Source organism: Rhinolophus ferrumequinum, chromosome 10 (genome assembly GCF_004115265.2).
Source record: "Rhinolophus ferrumequinum isolate MPI-CBG mRhiFer1 chromosome 10, mRhiFer1_v1.p, whole genome shotgun sequence".
In the NCBI taxonomy this organism is placed as follows: domain Eukaryota; kingdom Metazoa; phylum Chordata; class Mammalia; order Chiroptera; family Rhinolophidae; genus Rhinolophus; species Rhinolophus ferrumequinum.
In genome coordinates this window covers 4,904,630-4,926,900 of record NC_046293.1, presented here as the reverse complement: position 1 = coordinate 4,926,900, position 22,271 = coordinate 4,904,630, and the positions used below count along the sequence as shown (strand labels likewise).

Sequence of the window (22,271 nt, the reverse complement as noted above, 5' to 3'; positions counted from 1 at the left end):
TCCAAAGCCAACACCACAAACTGACCTCACCATCTAAGCACATATCCAAACAGCCCCCAGCAGCCCAATTTCTCTCTTCTAGGCCATAAGGCTTGATTATTTTCTCAGTGACCCACGCTCAAATCAGGGACTCCTACTGATTTTCCCGTCCGTTTCTCCTTTACCCCATGTCATATACTTGTCTCTTCTAGAGAGATCAGGAGGTTTCCCTGTGGCCTTTGCCAGAAGTTCCTTATTTCCTGTCCAGTTGCCTGGCTCTTTCGATCCTGACAATCAGTCAGATGGAGGCTTCCTATGAGCCAGCCTGTGAGTCACAAATACATACACGCTTGTATGATGAGAGGCTCTGGGTCCTGCAGACCCTGGGATGAGCAGTGTGGCCGGAGCCCATGTCCCCAAGGAGCTCGCACTGTGGTGGCAGGAAGCTTACAGCAAACAATGGGACAATGAGTGAATCTGGTCACTTCAGACACTGTGTGTGACCGAGAATGATGGGCAGGAGGGGACACTTTGACACTTTAGCTAAGAAGGCCAGGGAGTGGCTCTGTGCGCGTGATGAGGAGACAACTGTGTGACCTCGGGGAGCAGCAGTCTAGGCAGGGCAGGAGTCCTGAGATGCTTTCGGTCCCAAGTAAGAAGGAGACACACTCACTCGTTCTCTCCCACTGATTCCAACTGAAAACTCTAGACGGAACACAAAAGCTAACGCTCTGAGGACACTGAAAAGGAAATACCAGGCGACTGATTGACAGGGACGTCAAAACCTGAAGAAGGACTGATACAGGCTGAGTTTCACGGGCTTTTTCCCTCCTGTATCCCCAGCTTAGGCTTACGGGGAGTCCTAATTCTGGAACTGTGCAGCGGATGGGGACAGAAAAAGCTCCAAAGAAAGCCTATTTTTCAGACCAAAGAACTAGGAAGGAGGGCCCCTGTAGTGCAAGGAAAGTGGGGGAATGCCCCCTTTTGTCTCCTTTTACTCTCTGTCCTGATCCCAGGCAAGTCTGGTTACAAAACTTGTACTTTTGTAATGGTGCCAGCAATAGCAGTGGTCAAGCAGGAACCTACAACTGAAATTCTTCTCTCCAACCAGAGGAAATGGGAAAAGCAGTCCCTGTGATTCAAGGAGCGTTGGGGGAATCCACTTATTATTTTTCCTTTCTATTTTCTCTCACCCTGTGGCCCTGGAAGTGGACCACACTTCATGGGAAACACACAGCAGCATGGATAAACTAAAACCTAAGGTTTTCCAGCCAGAAGCTGGAAAGCATGGGGAGAAATCATAGAAGGAGAGAGCTGGAAAAAGAGACGCCCAAACCTGTGCAGGAAGTTCTGGGTTCACCTCTGATGTGCACATGTGAAACTAACCCGAAGCAGTACAGCAAAAGCTTTGAGAATTTGACTACTGTGTAGTTAAAACTGGGGCCTGGGTGCTGCACACATGGGCTGGCTAGATAGAGCTACAACGGCTTTGAAAACTAAACTGATGTTGAAACCACAGAAGGCAGGTCAGGACTAGCAGTCTGAAACTAACTGTATTGATTGCTGGCTTAAAAAAAAAAAAAAAAAAGAATCAACACTCTACTGAGGATTTTAACAGGGCCAGAATGTCACAACATAATATTAAAAATGCCCAAGATACAATCTAAAATGACTCAATATACAAAGAACCAGGAAAATTCCAACAATTTTCAAGGTAAAAGATGATAGACAACTCCAAGATGACCCAGATGTTAAAAATATATTTTAAACCAGCTATTATAACCATGAAGTTAAGGGTGAACGTCCTTGAAATAAATGGAAAGACAGAAGTTTTGAGCAAAGAAACAAAAGCTTAAAAAAAAAATAGAAAAGAAAGAAAGAAACCAAATGGAAACTTTGGAATTAAAAAATACAACTGAAATAAAATTTTCACTGGATTGGCTCAATGACAGAACGGAGATGACAGAGGAGTGAGTCAGTGAATGTGAAAATAGTAGAACAGAAATAATCCAATCTGATCAATGGAGAAGAAAAGAGAAAAGAATATAGCCTTAGGGACTATATGATACCTGTGACACAAAATCAAAAGATCTAACATTCATGTCATTGGATACCAAAAGGAGAGGAGAAAGAGATTGGTACAGAAAAAAAGTTAAAAGTTGAGGAAATAATAGCTGTAATCTCCCCAAATTTGATGAAAAACATAAAGTTACAGAATCAACAAGTTCAGTAGGCTCCCCCCCCAAAGATAAACTCAGAGAAAATAATGCTCAGACACATCATACGAAAACTACTGAAAACCAAAGATAAAGGAAAGATCTTGAAAGCCACTTGCAAAAAAAATGGCACACTACTTGGAGGGCGGGGTGTAGGGAGATCATTTGAATGACTAAAGACTTCTCACCACAAACCATGGAAGCCAGAAGACAGCACATTGTTAAAGTGCTGAAACAAGAGTTGTCAACCCAGAATTCTATATCCAGCAAAAGTATCTGTTAGGAATGAAGGAGAAGGAACGATATTCTCAATGAAGGAAAACTAAGACAATGCGTCTCCAGTAGACTTGTACTGAAAGATAAATGCTAATGGAAGTTCTTCAAGGGAAGGTAAATTAGCAGAGAGAAACTTGGAACTTCAGAAATAAAGGAACAGAAGCAGAAATGGTAAATATCTTTGTAACTATTAACATACTATTTTTTCTCAAGAGTTTCAAAATACATGAAACATAAACTGATAGAACTGGAAGGAGAAATAGACGAGTGCAAAATTACTGAGGGAGACTTCAACACTCTGCTCTTAGTAATTGATAGAACAAGTAGACAGAAAATAAAAAAGAATATAGACGACCTGAATACCAACCAACTTGATTTCACCGACACTTATGTTATAGAACACTCCTCCACCGAAGAACAGCCAGATACACACTCTTTTCCAGCAAACATGGAATATTCACCAAGATAGGCCATTTCTAGGATCATAAAACAGACCTTAACAAACTTAAAACAATTAAACTCACACTAAGTATGTTCTCTGACCATAACAAACTTTTAAAACTAGAAATCAATAACAGAAAGATATTTGGAAACTCTGAAAATATTTTGAAATTAAAAAACACACTTCTAAATAATCCATGGATCCAAGAGGAAGTCTCAAGGGAAATTAGAAAATATTGTGAATTAAATGAAAATAAAAACTACAACATATCCAAATTTGTGGAATGCAACTAAATCACTGCCTACAAGGAAAGTGATAGCATTAAGGGCTTATATTAGAACAGAAAGAACTTAAATGAAAATTTTGAGTTTCCAACTTAGAAAATTAAAAAAGAAGAGTAAACTATACCCAAAGAAAGAAGGAAATAATAAAGAGAAGAAATCAATGAAATTGAACCATAAAAATAATAGAGAAAAATCAATGAAACAAAAAGTTGGTTCTTTGAAAATATCAATAAATTGATAAACCTTTATCTAAATAAATCAAGGAAAAAGGAGAGAAGACATTAACTACCAATATCACAAATGAAAGAAGGGCTATCACTAACGACCCCACTGATTTATATTTAAAGAATAATAAGGAATACTATGAACAAATTTATTCCCATGAAGTTAACGACTTAGATGAAATGGACCAATATCTTCAAAGACACAAACTACAAAAACCCATTCAAGAAGGACTAGAGGGGCCGGCCCGGTGGCTCAGGTGGTTAGAGCTCCATGCTCCTAACTCCGAAGGCTGCCGGTTCGATTCCCACATGGGCCAGTGGGCTCTCAACCACAAGGTTGCCAGTTTGATTCCTCGAGTCCCACAAGGGATGGTGGGCAGCGCCCCCTGAAACTAAAATTGAACACAGCACCTTGAGCTGAGCTGCCGCTGAGCTCCCGGATGGCTGTTTGTTGGAATGCGTCCTCTCAACCATCAAGGTTGCCGGTTCGACTCCCGCAAGGGATGGTGGGCTGCGCACCTGCAACTAGCAACGGCAACTGGACCTGGAGCTGAGCTGCGCCCTCCACAACTAAGACTGAAAGGACAGCAACTTGAAGCTGAACGGCACCCTCCACAACTAAGATTGAAAGGACAACTTGACTTGGAAAAAAGGCCTGGAAGTACACACTGTTCCCCAATAAAGTCCTGTTCCCCTTCCCCAATGAAATCTTTTTTTTTTTTTTTAAAAAGAAGGACTAGAAACCCCGAATGATCATATAAAGCCTATTAAATTAATTGGATTTATAGTTAAAATCCTTCCAACAAAGGAAACTCCAGGACCTGACAATTTCATTGGTGAATTGTATGAAATATTTAAGGAAGAAATAACAATTCTGTGTCATCCAGAAATAGAACAGGATTGCCATTCATGACTTTTATTTTTACTTAGAGGTCCTCCAAAGAACAAAACAATTTTTCCTTTTTTTTTTCTTATTACCGTATTTTGCCATGCACAATGTGCACTTTTTTATCTAAATTTGTGAATGAAAAAATAAGGATGTGCATTATACATGGGTAGTACTAATTCCGTATCTATATAAATGTTTTTAATTCTTTTGTTTATGCTTATGAGTTAAAAGTGTATCTAGAAATCAATAACAACATCCGTATGCAAAATAATACCCTAGAATATGATAATTAGTTTTGTTGAACTTACCATGAACTTGCAACGATGAAGAGTTCTTGGTTTTCTATGATGTGTAAATATCGTAAATGTGTTACCCAAACATAAAATTTCTTGTACCTTGTATCTGTTCTTGTGTTTTGTCATTATTTGTTACATAAAATTTCTTGTACCATAATATGTTAAAAAATAAATGCTAAAATTCCTTTATAATACAAAAACAAGTCCCTAAATGTAAACAAATAAAAATTTGAATTAAAAAATTAAAATGACAGATTTTTTTCCCTGTAAGTTTGGGCCAAAAATGTGCATGCGCATTATACACGGCAAAATACGGTAATACAGTATTTATTTGTCTTCCCTCTGTCAAATGCTAAGCCAACCACTTTCCCTAGGCTGCCTGGGGAGGTATAGGGAAAGGAAAATACAGGGCAGACAAGACAAGGGAGAAAGAAGTACGGGAGGTGGGGACGGCTCCTTCACGTGGTGAAGAGGTGAGAAAGGTCACCATCAGGCAACAGAACCCATGGCCTCTGAGAGGGCAAAGCCCAGAATGGCGCAGGGGAAGAGTTGTTGCTTCAGAGAAGGGCTCCTGGCATAACCAACGATCAGACTCCCAAACACAATCCCAGTTCCAGCCCCAAAGCCAGCCACCCCTACTGTGGCAGCCCCAGCCCCAGTGAACTTGGCTGCTGTGTTGATGTCCCTTGAAATGGCGCTGGTTTGGAAGCTGCAGCTAGAAATAAATGAGGTCAGGGTATGTGGGGCTGCCAAGCTGCTGAGGCTCTCCTGACCTTTCAGGAGGAGGTGGAGACAAGCTTGGCGCAGGCGCACATTCTCAGGGGGTGAGGGGCTGTGGCAGGAGAGCTGCTCCCGGCGGAGAAGACAGAGCTATTTTCTTTATGAAATAAAACTCATTCTATCTTGCAATTACCATATGGTTCCATTGAACACTCTTCTATATCTGTGATACAATATGTGGTCTTAGTGATCGTGATTTTAATTTTACTAAATCTATTGCCTTATCCTAAGAAATATTCAATCATCATTCATTCATTGTTTTCAACTATGCCAAAAAAGAGACTAAAATAATAATAATAATAAAAAAATAATGGAACTGCTTAGCAGAATAATTTAATACTGAAATGAGTCACCACTACCATATCAGCCTTCAGTTCACTGACTGCCCAAAGTGTAACAGAATGTTTCAAGAAAGTATAAGAGACACAGTGACACCATCTTTGTAGTCCTGTGTTCGGTTTCATTGAACACAGTTGAAAATTCAGAATTCCTGCTTCCTGCCCAAAGGGCAAAGAGAAGAAAATCGGGATAGGAAGATGTTTCAGTTATTAGGTGACCTGGAAATGAATGCAGAGAGAGAAAAGCACTCCTGATTCCACTGGCGATGGTGAAACTGACCATATAAGCCAAAGCTCTTTATGAATGAGTAACGTAGTTCTAAGAACAAAAGGGAAATTTGGTATTTTCATTCAACAGGAAGGAGTTGAGCATACAATATTTCGTTACAAGAAACTGGACTATCTAATTTTGCTTAAAAAACGCATGGCAGTATTCTTTCATCTTTTATGACGTACATGCACCAAAATGTACTTGACTTAGGTTGTCAGATAAACGGACAAGGCTGGTGTGTTTTAAATAAGGTGACTGAACGGGAATAAATAATGTAGAAATGAGACAGGGTCATTGAATCCTATTCTAATTAGTACTTATACATCTAAAATGAAAATGTTTTGCTGTTATGACGCAAACAAGATGGTCTTCCTCACTTTGACCAAGTTATGAACCCTTCAAGTTTTCAAAAGTATTGCGTTTAGATGATGCCCGTGAAAAGCCAAGTCCCAGAAGGCAGAGGGGTCCCACCAGGAGTGCAGGATGGCTTCCAGTAAAGGATGGCGTCAGGTTTGGCTGGTGGCGAAGAGTGAGGCTTGGGGGCGTGAAGGAGGGCAAGGTCTCTAGGCAGAGAAAGCGGCCCCTCCCATCAGGCACCCTGGGTTCAAATCTCTGCCCCGCCATCCATCACCTGGGCACTTCCGGACAAGTCGTTAACTTTTCTCTAGGCCCCAGTTCCTTCATCTGGAAGGTCAGATTGTAATGCCCTCCTGTGCAGGGCTGCTGGGGGACTAAAGGGCGTGTCTCCACAAAGCACAGGCATGGGATCTGGCCACGGAAGGGTGTGGCTTTCTAAAGCACTGCCTTGGTTGGCATCTCAGAGCTCTTTCTCCACCAAACTACTGAAGCCCGAGCCAGGTCTCCCTGGGCTCCAGCCTCTCCTCCTTTATGACCATCCTCTACTCTGGGGCTGCCGAAGGATCTTCCCACAACACACTGTCACTGCGTGACATAAAATCCTCTCCTGCCTACCATAACTCATACATGGACACCTCAGCCTGACTCTCCAGCCCCTTTGCAGCGGCCCTACTCCTCTCCAGGCCCCTCTCCCACCACGCCTCACCACACATGCCACTTTTGCACACGTACCCTCTCCCCATCTCCTGAATGTGCTTGACACTCCCACCTCTGTGACACTGCAAATGCTGTTCCCTGGCCTTGAACTACCGTTCTGGTAGCCTGCACCTGACGAACTCCTACTCATACCTCAAGACACAACTCAAATGTCCCACTTTTCCTAGGCTCCTCGGGCAGGCTTAGCCTCTCCCCTGCCCGCGGACCTTCAGACACCCTTGAATGTCAGTGTAGCTCTTTATGTTTGTACCTGTCCAACATCCAATGAGAGCTTCTCAAAGGGAGTCTGTCTTCCTCATCTCTGCAGCACCTAGAACCGGGGCAAATTCTAGCACACGGTTGGCTCTCAGTAAATATTTGATAAATGCACGAATAAATACAAGGAAGAAAGTTGACTCATTTGAATGAGAAGATTGTGTTTTATGGTTGAAATTTTCCATGTTCATTCTGCACACACTCGCCAGAAAATTCTTTCTGAAGCGTATTTTGTGTTTTGTTTTAATGCCAAGCAATCAAGTCTCAAGTGAAAACTCCTCAGAACCTAAGCATTTGGAAGCAGGTGTCCGGCTCACGTGTTACACAATCAGCTCCCGCAGGAACAGACTACAGATTCTTTCTTGCTTGATTTTAAGTATAGAAAAATAATAATAAACCCAACAAATTCAGGGGGAAAAAAATTAGTGTAAGACCAGAGGGCTTTCTGCAGCCTAGTGAAGTGTCACATAGTCTGGCCCTGTGATGGGGGCTGAGGGGCTCCCCTCCACGGGGCTGCCCCTGCCTGATAGAAGGGGTGCTTGTCTGGCGTCCCTGGGGGTGCGGGAGCCTCAAGGGCAAAATAACCCAGTGAATGTCACTACTGTGCTGTGTCTCTGTAGCAGAAAATACGTCTCTGTGTCATCATAGGGGACAGTAACATTCACAAAGGTTAGTATTATAATGACCGGTGAAGGAGGGGCGGAATGGCTACTGCGTTCGGATATGTCGGCATCGAGCAGATCTTACCAGGGAGCCGCCTGGGTCAGGTACCGGGCTGGATGGGAGGCTCCGTTACTGCTTCAAGGAGTGTACGCTCTTCCTGAGAGAAAGCCCAGTGGGCCAAGGGGGTTACAGCTCAGCGGGACGCAGATTCTCCTCCTCACCGCCAGTGAGGCTGGCCTGGGGTGGATGGGCGTCGGGGGGGCGGGGGGGGGGAGCAGTGCCAGGGAAAGGGCTGGAAGGGGTTCTTGCATCTCCCAAAGCACCTGGCACGGCTAACCCCAGATTTATTAAAAGAAAGACAAGTAAGTGTAGGCATATATTTATGCACGTAGAGAAAAGACTGGACTGATATACAGACTGAAAATACAAAAACAGGTGGTTAGATCAGGTTGTCTTCTAATCTGTTTTCTAGTCTTTCTACATTAGTGCATACGCCTTGTGTGATTTTCTTGAACTAAGGACACAAAATAATTGCCCCCGGAGGCCGTTGCAGCCTTTGGCCCTGGTGGGCACTGGGAAGGCCGGGCTGGGTGGGGCCACGCCGGCCGATGTGCCAGACACTGAACGCGCCACCTTCTTACCTAATGAGTCTTTGAGGTGCATCGTCTCTTATGAGTTGTCGCTCCTCAAACAAATTCCGAAATTCCCGAAAGTTTAGGGTGACGTTAAGTCTCAAGCCGAGCAGGCCCAGGAAACGCTCAAACTCTTCGTCTTTGAGGCTGAACAGTAAGTGCTGCAGCAATCTGCGGAGGTCCTGCATGCTGACGATGCCATTCAGGTCCGTGTCAATCTTAAAGAAGGCGGCGTAGGGGTCCTGGAAACAGAACGCACACGTCAGAGCTCTCCTCCCGGGGCTGCCGACCGACCGCGCACCGGCAACCCCGCGGGACCAACTCATCTCCTAAGTGAGGATGGGGAAGACCTTCCACACCACGCCCTCCAGGGCCGTCCTCTCACGGAGAGCTCAGGACGGGGACAAACAAGACCTTTCTGTCCCTTCCATGCTTCTGGTACCAGCACCAGAAGAAAAACAAAGAGTGCTGGAACAGATAAAAATCTGGCTTTGGAAATTTTCATCTAACTTGTGTAATGTCTGCGACTGTCTGCAGGGTAACGAGCGCCACACTGGATTTCACCCCGAGGGGCCCAGCGGCCGGTGCTGCGTCTGATGACCTTGTGGAAGCTCAGGCCCTGTCTGGGATCCGTGTGCCTGCCGGGCCGAGGACTGTGCACAGGCGCATTTGCTCCACAGGCCGTGCTGCACGAGGGCACAGGGATTTCCGTTTTGCAGATGAGGAAACAGAGGCCAGTAGGTTGAGAGGTCGTGCTGCAAGACGGAGGGCACACTCTGGAGGCGGGTTGCTGAGTTTCAAATTCCAGCTCTGCCACTAACTAGCAGTGCGTGACCTTGGACAAGATGTGAGGACATAACCTCGCCATTCTTCCATTTTCTCATCTGTAAAATGGGGGTTAGAATAACCTCTAGTTCCACGGGTGGCTGTGAGGATTGAATAGACTAATGCGTGCAAAGCACTTACAGTGTTTCGTAGGTTTTGTAAGCTCTCTGAAAGGTTGTTTGTTACTATTGCTGTTGCCTGAGGTCACGTACCACGTGCCTGGCAGTCGGATTTGAACGTGCTCTGTCTGGGCCTACGCCTGTGCTTCCCCCATAGGTACTTCCCGTGTCTCAGCTTGAAAAGTTGCTGATGTGCTCCCAACACCTCTCATCTCCATGGGTACCTGATCAAGTCCCAGGGTCTCCCAAAAGAGGTTATTTGTAATATGAAGCAGGACCTGCTGTGACTCACGTGTCTAATGAGAAGGTTTTGGGATTTTCTGGGAAGACCTACCTTCTCTGTAGTCACTCATTTATTCATTCACCAAAAATTATTCAGCGCCTAATATGTGCAATCACTGTCGGGAGCAAATCGAAATGCTGCCTCTGCCTCCCAGTGACCCCCGTCCAGCTGGCAGACGCGTAACCAGCTGATGGCACTGCTCTCGGGGCTGCAGGCCCACCTTATGCTGCTGGTCTCTCTATTCAGCCAGCTCCCTCTTCCTGCACCTCCCGTCTCACATCTCCAATGGCTCTGGCACATCTCCTCTCGCCTATCAGCCCAAACAAGGCCCAAGTCAAACTCCTAGCCCCAGGCCCTGCCCCAGCTTGCTTCTCCCAGTCTTTCCCACCTCAAGAAGCAGCAGCTCTGCCTTTCTGTCCGGCGCTCAGACCAGGAACCTTGGAGCCATCCTGTTCCTTGCTTTCTCTCACGCCCACAACCAATCTGTTGTCAACACGCCCCTTGGTTCTGCCTCCAGAGCGCCCCCCAGCGGCCAGGACCTCCACCCGCACTCAAGGCCCTGATGCCTGCCTGATGCTCACAGCGGCTGCGCACTCCCACCCTGCCCCGTCCTCTTCTCACAGCAGCCAGGGACTCCTTCGCAGCTCACGTCAGCACATGCCGCTCTTCCTCTCAACCCAGCGGTTCTCCATCGCTCTCCGGGTCTGACCCCACCCCGACCGTGGCCGCAGGCACCTCCAGCCCTGTGCCCTCATCTCGTTCCTCCTTGCCCCCTCGCTGTTTGTTTGATGCCAAGCCTGCCTCAGGGCGCCTCCGGGAATTCCCTGCCACCTCTGCACCTCTCCAGGGAGGCATTTCCTGACCCCTCTGTACAACGGCACCACCTGATTGGTCCTGGGCATCTCACCCTGCCTTATCTTTCTTCACAGCGCATGTTCCCACCTGACATACTGGAGATTTGTGTGTCCGCCGTCTGCTCCCTCTCTACGAGGTAAACGGGGACCTGGGCTCTCACTTTCCCGCCACAGCTCCAGCTCCAAGAGCTTCACACAGAGCTGTGCGATGAAGTTGCTGGGGATGAAGGAGGCAGCAAAGATTCCCCGGACATCTAGTACATGCCAAGCACTCTGCTATCTATGGGGACATGCTGATAACTGCAACATGGCCCCTGACACCAGGTTCTCCCAGCAGGGATAAAGGCACATGAGCAAATGACAGCGATTCGGTGTGACAAGGAAGTAAAAGACTGAAAACTGCGAGAAGAGTGCTCTGGTGCCAGCCTCAATCCCTGGACCCCAGGGACAGTCTAGATGCCACGAGACCCCATGTTCATAATCTGCACAAATTTAAAACTGTAATTGTTCCCCAAATTTCAGTCTTCAACTTCCCAGAAGGAAGACTTTTCATGGTATTAGGTAATACCCAGACTTTGGAATCAAACGGATGTTCTTTCAATTCTGGCTATGACACTTACCAAAGGTGTGGCTTTGGGTAGCCCCCATCTCTCACCCTCAGTTTCTCCATCCATGAAATGGGAATGCCAGCACCGATTGCATAGGGTAGTTGTGGGGATGAAAACAAATGAGTTTACATATATGGCCTCATTTATTTTCATCCTCACAACTACCTTATAACCTTTCAGTTAGTTCACTGCCTGACGTGTACTGTGAAGTCTTTTGTTCACTCAGCGACTACATATCCATCACTTCCCATGTGACAGGCACCACGGTGGGCACGTGGGTCATGGCGGTGAATGATTCAGGGGAGACTGGGTCCTTGGGTCTCGTTGAATTACACTACCACACCCACTGAGCACTGGAAGGGGAACACACAGCAGCGGACCCCAGAGGAAGGGCCTAGGACTTCAGAAAGCTGCACGTGGGTAGGAGCTGCTCAAAGGGGCAGGAGTGACAATCCAGGCAGAGGGACAGAATGTTCAAACACAGGAAGTGAGAAAGAGTGTGGAGTGACACGAGGGGGAGAGGGTCAGGACACAGCCAGAGCGGAAGGCCACGGCCAGGGCAGCGCTGGGGCCCGCGGGCCAGGTGGGTAGGATCAGGGCCCGTGTGAGGAGCACGGGGGCACCTGACCGCGGTGCGAGGTCACATGTCCAAGACAGATGATGAAGGAAAAAGTGCAGCTGCAGACACGTATGTATAGAATGATCCGATCTGAACGAGGGTTTCTTGATTCTGTTTTGAAAAATGTACATGAATCCATGGATACATGCGAATTTCAGAAACACTGTCCAGAGGGTGAGTCATGGGGTGAGGGTGAACCCACAGGGGCCACAGAGAACCCACCCCCAGGTCATGTCCCCAGGTCACCAAGCGGGTCCCGCTTCCCCCCCCATAGTCAGGGAGGAAAGATGCCGCTTATTTGGTCACAATGAATTGTTTCCTTTAACTGTTTACGGTCCTTGGCCTGGGCTTCGCGTGCGTGACTAACTCAGCGGGCTCTGCTGCTGTCTGTGAACCTAACTGAGCCGAGGCGGACTCCTGGTTACAAGGCTACCAGGCAAACAGCGGCGGCGGCAGCAATAACAGTATTTTAAACGAATTCAACTTTTTCCTTTCTTTCATTATTGATGAGGAGACATGTTTATGTATTTGTCATGAATAAGAGCGCAATACAGTCAGTAAAGTGACCGTACCTTCCCACTCATGCTTGGTCCCGTTTCCACAACCTGCGGGGACAATGAGCAAACCCCCAGGGGACTCAGGGGACCTGCATCCTCGGATGGATCACACAGACCCTGCAACTAGGGGTTCACTTTGTCTCCCCCACTAGATCCTAAGTTCCTTGCAGGACTGAATGGGTGTCGGTGAACATTTGTGGAATCAATGATTTAACTATTTAAAATAAAGATCGTCTTAGGAAATACTGCAACCAGGCTACACTGATAATACAGGTAGGAGAACAATGGTGCCAGCATGGAGCTCTACTTCCCCCCTTAACCCTCCCTGGGAGAGGCCGGAAAGAGGAGTCTGGCTTCAGTGGCAGCAGGAGGGCGGAGGCCTGGGACCCCTCGGAGCCACTCCGGTCCCCTGCTAACCAGCACAGAGGGACCCTTTGCTCCGGTGCCTTTCTGCTTCCACCTCTGCCCTCTCTCCCTCTAGCCTGGCTTTCCTCCTTCGGAGAACCAGGCTATCAACCGCCAGACAACCCGGCCTGCTCTGTGCTCTTCTTGGCTGGACACTGGATCGGATTAAATAATGAGGGCCAACCCTTCTGCATGTCTGTAACCACACTTTTTCAAACCAAGCATTGGGATTCATGGTCGGACAGCTGGACAGAAAATGGTCAAAGTCAGACCGATTCTGCAAATCCAAGCTAGACAGTCATCACAAATCTATTTGTTTTAATTTGGGAGCTTGGAAACCAAAATGAACTTCCCATTGGTAATCAGTGAGGGGAAGAGGGTCCAGAGGACAGGAAACTCGGGCTGCCTCTGCCCCTCGAGCACTGGCTGCACCCCAGGGCGCTCCCACCCCTCCTGTGTTGGACTCACCCCTCCTGGCCTTCTGATGTGTTTGCTTCCACACAGCTGGGGCCCCCACCCTCTTTTGTAGCTAACGCAGGTGCCTTAGTGAAGTGATCTTCCTTTCCACTATAATCACCTTTTTACTTCTCACCACAAAACCAGATGCCATTCTGCCCCTGCCTCTGCTTGAATGGCTGCTATTTCTCCTGTCTTATCTGTTACAAACTGCCACCTGCAGCCCATGCCTCAGTTGTACTGAGCCATGAGCTTTTCCCTAAAGCCCCTGACCTGCCTTCCACCTACCTGTGCAAGCTCCCTCTTCCACTGTTTGTTCCCTTCTTTTGCTGCCCAGTACTTGCTGAGGGTTTAAGAGTCGGTTCAGTGGTCACCTCCTCCAGGAAGCCCTCCTCAACAGGGTCTTTTCCCTGTGCCCCCACAGCACGCTACAGTTCCCTCTACGACAGCCAATCACGGTGTGTCTGAGCTGTCTGTTTACCATCTGTATCTCGGAGGCACTGGACTGAGCTCCTGAGCGGGGCTCGTATCTTTCATCCTCAGCATTTAGCAGATTTCAGCATACAGTAAGTGTGCAACACTTTTTTGATGGGTGAGTGAATGACTGGAGTGGATGGAATGAATGAACGGATCCTAAAGTCACTGTAATCGGTTTTCCAGCCCTTCCCGCCCCTCCCTCACTTGTGAGGAGAGTCTCCTCACTTCTCCAAGGTCTTCGAGAGGCAGACCTGGCAAAGTGTCAGCAGGGAGGGATTTCAGGGAGGGCTGGGGAATCACTGAGTTAGGTCCCCTCCCCAGGAAGGGGAGAAGGGGTCAGCCGAGTGTGTGGAGGGAAGCGCCCTGTGCCCGGTGATGAGCAGGACAAAATGGGGTTCTAGGGGTCACGCCCAAGCTGTGCGGGGGTGGGGGCAGGGGCAGATAAGCCAAGCAGTAGACAGGTCACCATTTACCCGGAAGAATTTCTTCAGTCTCTGGGGGAAGAGTTTCAGGCATTCTTCAGCAGTCATCAAACAGCCCAAGGTACTTTTTGAAAGAACTGGAGTCTGACGTGGAGTCACTCCCGGCTCGCTCCTTTTAGCACCTGAAACAATCACATACGTCAGAAGACTGCCATCAGTGGCGTGCACGCCTACCTCTGCACAGCACTGGAACTCTTCCTGTCCCAGGTCCTGCTGGGACCCTACACACAAAGCAACCCTGCGAACTGCACACGGTTCCCTGCCCTGTCACACAAGCACAGCTTGCTCTGCAGGCCGTCCGTCGGCCACGCTCTTGCCCAGCACAGCTGACGGCTGTGCCCTCACACGCACTCTTGCGTCACTTCCCTTCCTTTCTCCAGGGCTGGGCCATCCCTCGTTCATCCCTCCATTCCAGCGGCTGAGAATGAGAATTCCTAGAATCATGTCCTACACCCAGGAATGTGTGATTCAATCAGCATTCATTAATTCAACAGACATTTCCTGACTACGCAGCTGCCAGACCCTGTGGTCGGTCCTTTCAACAACCCAAGGCAGACTCTCTTCTGACGCCGTGTTTACTCACAAGGAAATCTATTATCATGCCCACTTTACACGGGAGGCGATGGAGGCTCAGGGGGTTCCCCGACTTCCCCAAGGGCGCAGAGCTCACGGGGTCAAACAGCTGAACCCAGGCCCATCCGATTCCAGAGCCCAGCTGGTTAATTACTGCGTTATGCCTTCTCTGTCCCCTAAAACTCAGCAAGGAAGTGTCACTTCTATTTAAAAACCAATCCATTTCCATCAGGTTGGGATAATTTGAGTGTGGCCTTGTCGAACGCCAGGCTAAAAACCTGGGACTTGGTTTTAGACAAGGTTCTCTGCACAAGTTGCCACCACGCCATCCCCACGGACGGTCTGCAAGATGGACGGTGGGCAGAGCACCTGAGCTCGTGAGCATCCTGGGATTCAGTCTTGAACCTGGCTTCTGCCCGGCTCCACCTGGGCCTGCAGCGGCCCCTCGGGTTCCTACGCCTGGCAGATAACACCTCCCGAGCTGCTCGCCTGCCCCCTGCAGGCCCACCCTGGCCCCCTGGCCTGGAGCTGCCCGGGAGCCTCCATCCTCTCCCGCTGCGACATCTGACCATGTGGGGATACAGGACTGATGGAGGGTGAGAAGGAGGAGGAAAGGGGGAATGGAACAGGCTGGGCGGGAGGAAGCCGAGAGCAGTCAACAGCTGCTGTGTCAAGTGCCCATCTGCGATGGAGTCACTGCACTGGGATCTCAGGGGAGCAACCTACTCACCCTGGGCCCCAACTTCGTCACCTGAAACCTGAATGCACCTGGCACCCTGGAAGCACTCGCTGAAGTAAGTGTGGATTCCTTTTCCTTCTTTTCATTTTCCTTCAAAAATGTCAAAACATATACCCAAAGAACATGTCAAACTTCCCAACTTCTACGGCTTCTTGCCTTGCCCTTGTTTTGGAGCCCTCTCCCTTTAGGGAGGTGCAAGTCTGGGGGTGCTGCAGGGCGCCCCTGCATTTGCCTGGTGAGGAGTTCCAGCAGCTGGTCTCTCCAGTGCAGATCAAGTACTTCCCCCAGACCAAGCTCAGGGAGGATGCAAAACACAGACAAGCCTTCCGGGTTCCTCCCTGTCCAGCCTGCAGTGCATTTGCGGCCAAACAGAAGATTCCAGTGATACATTTGTATGAGTTCTGCAGCTTTTCTAGGGGGGGCTTATTTGCCCACTCAAACTCCCTCACATATGAGAAAGCAGCACCAGTGAGAGTGGAGCTGAGGGAGAGGAGAGGAGAGGGGACACAGCAGAGAGGCAGGGGGCTGCGTGCCCTTCCTCTGTCTGCCAGGTGTGTGGCCAGGAGAGCAGGAGAAGGAACAGGTGACAAACAGGAGGACCCAGCTTCGCGCCCTGATTGCATTGTACAAGACAAACTTCCCAACAACCATCGGGGGCGGGGAGAGGGGAGGGACAGTGGCTGGGTGATCGTGGGCAAGTCACTGAATCCTTTGGGATCTCTGTGTCCTTATCTGCGAGAAGGGAGGAAGACACTTGTCTTGCCCGTGCATGGGTGTCATTAATTACAGGTAACCAGCATCTATTTTTAGGGGGAAAATCATAGAGGACATGAGGTGTGATTTAAGGCACACAGGCTTTGGAGTAAATGTGACAAGCCACCTGCGCTCTAAGTCTGTAGAAGGTCCTGTCAGGTAAAACTCTGCACTCACAGTTCAGCTTAACTTAATGAAAAGGAACGGCCAAACAGCAGTCAGATAAAACTGGACAAAAAAAATCTGCTCCTGTCTGAGAACCAACTCTGTCCATCTCTCTGTGCGCTCCTACACCCCCCATGGCCTGGTGGCAGAGCTCAGAAAGGCTTGTGATGCCAACACAGGGAGACGGCCCCGGCAGGGTGTGCACGTGGCGGGTAGCTACCTGCAAGTCCTGTTGCAAAATCCTGGTAACTCATCCCTTCCTTCTTATATCCTATGTTTGCAGTCAGCTGAGCATACTGGTCGTCATCCATGGGCATTCCATTATCCTCCAGTACCTGACAGGAAGAGGAGTGAGGGAAGGGCGGTTAGGTTGGCCTGGTGTTCCTGCCCAGCTGAACCCCTCAGCCCCCACTGGCACCGCCATGGCCCCTTGCTCCAGCCTGATTGTTACTTGTCTGCCCCGCCCACAGACGGCCTTGGGCGGGGCCCAGGTGCCCTGGGTCCCTGGCCCAGCACAAGGCTTGTTTGTTGAGCGAGTGAGTGAACAAAGGATCAAGTGGGCGCCCAGCCTGGGGCTGGTCGGCATGGCATTTGGGGCTGAAGTCAGCACTGCAGACCTTGTCAGAGGCCGGACCACACAAGGGACCCAAATTCACATGTGCTGTGACAGCAGTGGCTTTCGAGTCTCATAAGTTACACGTATACTCACACATATCCTAGGAAACATGAACAAAATAAAGCAAGGCAGTTTGAGGAGGGAAAACTAAAATTTTGAATAGTTTCATTATGGTCCACAGTTCAAATTGCAAACTAAACTCGTATGTTTTCTCTGTGGGGGAAGGGGAGTCCATAGCCCTTCTGGTTTCTCTGGTTAGCCAAATCTGCTCGTTGAAAGTTATCCGTGATCCGTTCACTCCACGACACATAACCTGCTGTTTACAAACCGTTTGCATTTTGTGTATGTGGTGGACGCGGGGAGCAACTGAGAAAACACGCTTCCTTGCGTTGCAATCAGTGAAGCAGAACCATCCAGATGACACCGTCCTAGATCAGCTGACTGCCAATGGCCAGTCAACAACCAGGACAGAACTACCTGCCTGGAGGTGAGCCCCCCCACCCCCTGAAGGGCTGCTGGGGGACAGAAGACACCATCCCTGCTGCTCTCCAAGTATTCACAATTTAAATGAGGAAACATGATTTTTCTTTTAGAAAAAGGTCAGAAAATCACAGTTCAAATTGTGGGGGGGCAGCCAGATGGCTCAGTTAAAGCGCGAGCTCTGAACAACAGGGTTGCTGGTTCGATTCCCACATGGGCCAGTGAGCTGGACTCTCTACAACTAGACTGAAGACAATGAGCTGCTGCTGAGCTTCTGAAGGGGCGGCCGGATGGCTCAGTTGGTTAGAGCGCGAGCTCTCAACAACAAGGTTGCCGGTTCAATTCCCGCATGGGATGGTGGGCTGCACTTCCTGTCAACTAAAGATTGAAAACAGCAACTGGACCTAGCTGCGCCCTCCACAACTAGACTGAAGGAGCTGATGGGCCCTGGAGAAACACACTGTCCCCCAATATTCCCCAATAAAAAATATTTAAACAAAAATGTTTCTATGTGTCTAAGGGCCAAAGACGTCAAGGATGATAAACAGGAGGATGGGGTAAGATAGTATATATCACCACCACCATCACCACCATCACCACCATCACCACCACCATCACCATCATCACCACCATCACCATCATCATCTTCACCATCATCACCACCATCAACACCATCACCACGACCACCATCACCACCACCATCACCATCATCACCATCATCACCACCATCATCTTCATCACCATCATCACCACCATCATCTTCACCATCATCACCACCATCAACACCATCACCACGACCACCATCACCACCATCATCACCACCATCATCTTCATCACCATCATCACCACCATCACCACCATCACCATCATCTTCATCATCATCACCATCATCACCACCATCACCATCATCACCACCATCATCATCAACACCATCACCACCATCAACACCATCACCACGACCACCATCATCACCACCATCACCATCATCACCATCATCACCATCATCACCACCATCATCTTCATCATCATCACCATCATCACCACCATCACCACCATCACCACCATCATCTTCACCATCATCACCACCATCAACACCATCACCACGACCACCATCACCACCACCATCACCATCATCACCACCATCATCTTCATCATCATCACCATCATCACCACTATCACCATCATCACCACTATCACCATCATCACCACCATCATCTTCATCATCATCACCACTATCACCACCATCACCATCATCACCACCATCATCTTCACCATCTTCACCATCATCACCACCATCACCATCATCACCATCATCACCACCACCATCTTCATCATCATCACCATCATCACCACTATCACCACCATCACCATCATCACCACCATCATCACCACCATCAACACCATCACCACGACCACCATCACCACCACCATCACCATCATCACCATCATCACCACCATCACCATCATCACCACCATCATCATCAACACCATCACCACCATCAACACCATCACCACGACCACCATCATCACCACCATCACCATCATCACCATCATCACCATCATCACCACCATCATCTTCATCATCATCACCATCATCACCACTATCACCACCATCACCACCATCACCACCATCATCTTCACCATCATCACCACCATCAACACCATCACCACGACCACCATCACCACCACCATCACCATCATCACCACCATCATCTTCATCATCATCACCATCATCACCACTATCACCATCATCACCACTATCACCATCATCACCACCATCATCTTCATCATCATCACCACTATCACCACCATCACCATCATCACCACCATCATCTTCACCATCTTCACCATCATCACCACCATCACCATCATCACCATCATCACCACCACCATCTTCATCATCATCACCATCATCACCACTATCACCACCATCACCATCATCACCACCATCATCACCACCATCAACACCATCACCACGACCACCATCACCACCACCATCACCATCATCACCATCATCACCACCATCATCTTCATCACCATCATCACCACCATCATCTTCATCACCATCATCACCACCACCACCATCACCACCATCACCACCATCACCATCACCACCATCACCATCATCACCATCATCACCATCATCACCACCATCAACACCATCACCACGACCACCATCACCACAATTATCACCACCAACACCATCATCACCACCACCACCATCATCAACATCATCTTCATCATCACCATCACGTAGCAATGCTTACCGCCTGCTCTGTGCCAGGCATTGTGCTGAGTTCTTCACAGGCATTCCATAAGTCTCATTTAATCCTTATCATAAGCCACTCTTACTACTTCCGGTTTAAAGATGTTGAAACAGCATCTTAAGAGAGTTTAGGTGAGTTGTCCCAGTCAGATTATTAGGAAATAACAGACCTGGGTTCAAACCCAGTTCTTTTTATTAACCACTATGATGAACTCCACTATTGGAATGAGGTCACTGGGGCTGAAGTGGGGTAGGTCTCCATTATGAAGCCCTGGAGCCCTGGCATGTATCCAGATTGGCCACACAGGCAAAGGTTAATTTGCATCTTGGCAGAACACCTGAGAAACTCCTAGAACACCAAAGATGGGAGCCTCTAGAAGCTGCTATGAGGCCATCTCCCCAGAAGGCTATCATGGACAGCTTCTTTTCCCCTCCCGGGTTCTGAGGAGGTAAGGAGCCTTCCGCCCCGGCCTCCTCTGACTAGAGCTGCAGAATATAAGCCCACGTAGCTGCAACAGGGCAGCCACACCTGCAGTGCAGTTATCAGCTCCTTCTGCTCTGGTTTCGTCCTTTTTGGTGTGTGGGGCTAGGACCCAGGGAGCTGGCACCTGTGGCTGCTACGTCAGTAATAAACTGAATGTGGCCTTGGCTCTTCGTACCTGCACGGGCCCCACTGGCCAGGCCCAGGCCTTGGTCGGGCTTGTGTCTGTGAGCTGAAGTAAACAAGCTGCGGGATAGGATGTGCTGGTGCAGGATTGGGAGCCAAGGAAGAGGGGAGGGAGTGCAGGTGTTGCTGTGTGGCCTGGGGGCCGCTAGGGGAGCAGCGCTGGATTCCCAGACCATGCCGAGGGCCTGCAGGTGACTTGGGCAGGCAGTGCGTGACTGAGCATTCTGGCAGTTCTGTGCCATCTGCACACGTGTCCTGTCCCAGCTCTGCAGAGGAGCCTGTCCCACCCAGCCCAGGATGGGCAAGTGTTCAGACAGAAAGCTGTGGCCCCGTGGTAGCAGCAGTGGGACTCTGAAACGGATAGAGTGGTTGCTTCCTTTGAAAAACAACTTTTTATTTTGAAAACAATTACACATGAATTATTCATCGCAAATTCCTCCTGCTTAGTTCTTTCATAAAAACATATGTACTGGAGAGTAAGAAAATGTCTGTAGGCAAATGTTTCACTGCCTAGAGGGTTGTGAAGCACCAGGGAGGCACAGCATGCCTCCAGCAGCCTGTCCGATGGTTGCAGGCGTGCAGTCCCATTGGCGCGGAGCGTCTTTGCAAAGGATGCAAAACCCAGGGAGTGCAATCGCCAGAAGAGGCGCTAAGCATTCTACCAACATTAATGCCTCTTTCTAATGCTTCCCCTTGCTCTGCTCTCATGTTTACGACGAACACACCAGCAAGTCAACCAGATTTATCACAGCCCTTGGAGGCAATTTGCAATATAACGTAAGGCTAAACTGCAACATTTATAAAACAGATTAAAGAAAGTTCCTCAAAGAGAGACAAACTGGGCAGCGAGATGGTTCAGTTGGTTAAAGTGCGAGCTCTGAACAACAGGGTTGCTGGTTCGATTCCCACACGGGCCAGTGAGCTGCGCCCTCCACAACTAGATTGAAGGACAACGACTTAGAGCTGATGGGCCCTGGAGAAACACACTGTTCCCCAATATTCCCCAATTTAAAAAAAAAAAAAAAAGAGTGACAAATTGTGGCCTGGTATATTCTGATACACCAAATAGTTACTGCATCCCTGGGACCTCAGTTTGAGTGTAAACCTGCTAATCCTTGGGGGCTCTCGGTGAAGACAGGTGCTCCCATGCAGGTGCCCATCGGCTGGAAGTGGAGTGAGTGACTCAGTCTTCCTAAGCCCAGCTATGGCAGAGTCTCCCGAGGGGGTGAGAGCACCACCCCCAGTCTCCGTATGAGGAAGACGGGTTTGCTAGACCTCGGCATCATGCTTTGGGTGGTTGCTCTAAGAATTGTAATATATACACTTAACTTTTCAGTCTATTTAGTTAATACTTAACCCCCTCAGAGAAAATGCAGAAACCTTGCAATCACATAGGACTTTACTGGGCCCCCGTCCTTCAGGCTGCAGTGGTCATTTGTCTTACATCTACCTGGTATATTATAAACCCACAAGACAATGTTATAATATTTGCCTTAAACTCTCTTACGTATTTTTTAAAGAAAATATAGCCTTTATATTGAATCGAATATTTAGCATTTCCAATGTTCTTTATTCTTTCGTGAACACCTGAGTCTCCACCTAGCATCAAATTTCTTCAGCCTGAAGAACTTCCTTTAACATTTCTTACAGTGAAGATCGGCTTGCGATAAATTATCTTTCTGTTTTTTGTCTGAAAACATCTTTATTT

The 22,271-nt window shown here is 48.5% G+C and overlaps 1 protein-coding gene across 1 annotated transcript in view; it reads right to left on the bottom strand.

Moving 5' to 3' along the window:
- EFCAB6 (EF-hand calcium binding domain 6) overlaps positions 1-22,271 on the bottom strand; it is a 223,760-nt gene that overhangs the window by 70,350 nt on the left and 131,139 nt on the right. Inside the window, exons 19-21 of the mRNA XM_033118658.1 lie at positions 16,755-16,869; positions 14,296-14,426; positions 8,629-8,861 (exon numbers count right to left, since the gene is read on the bottom strand). Coding sequence (XP_032974549.1) covers positions 8,629-8,861; positions 14,296-14,426; positions 16,755-16,869 — 479 coding nt within the window. The remainder of the gene's footprint in view (positions 1-8,628; positions 8,862-14,295; positions 14,427-16,754; positions 16,870-22,271) is intronic.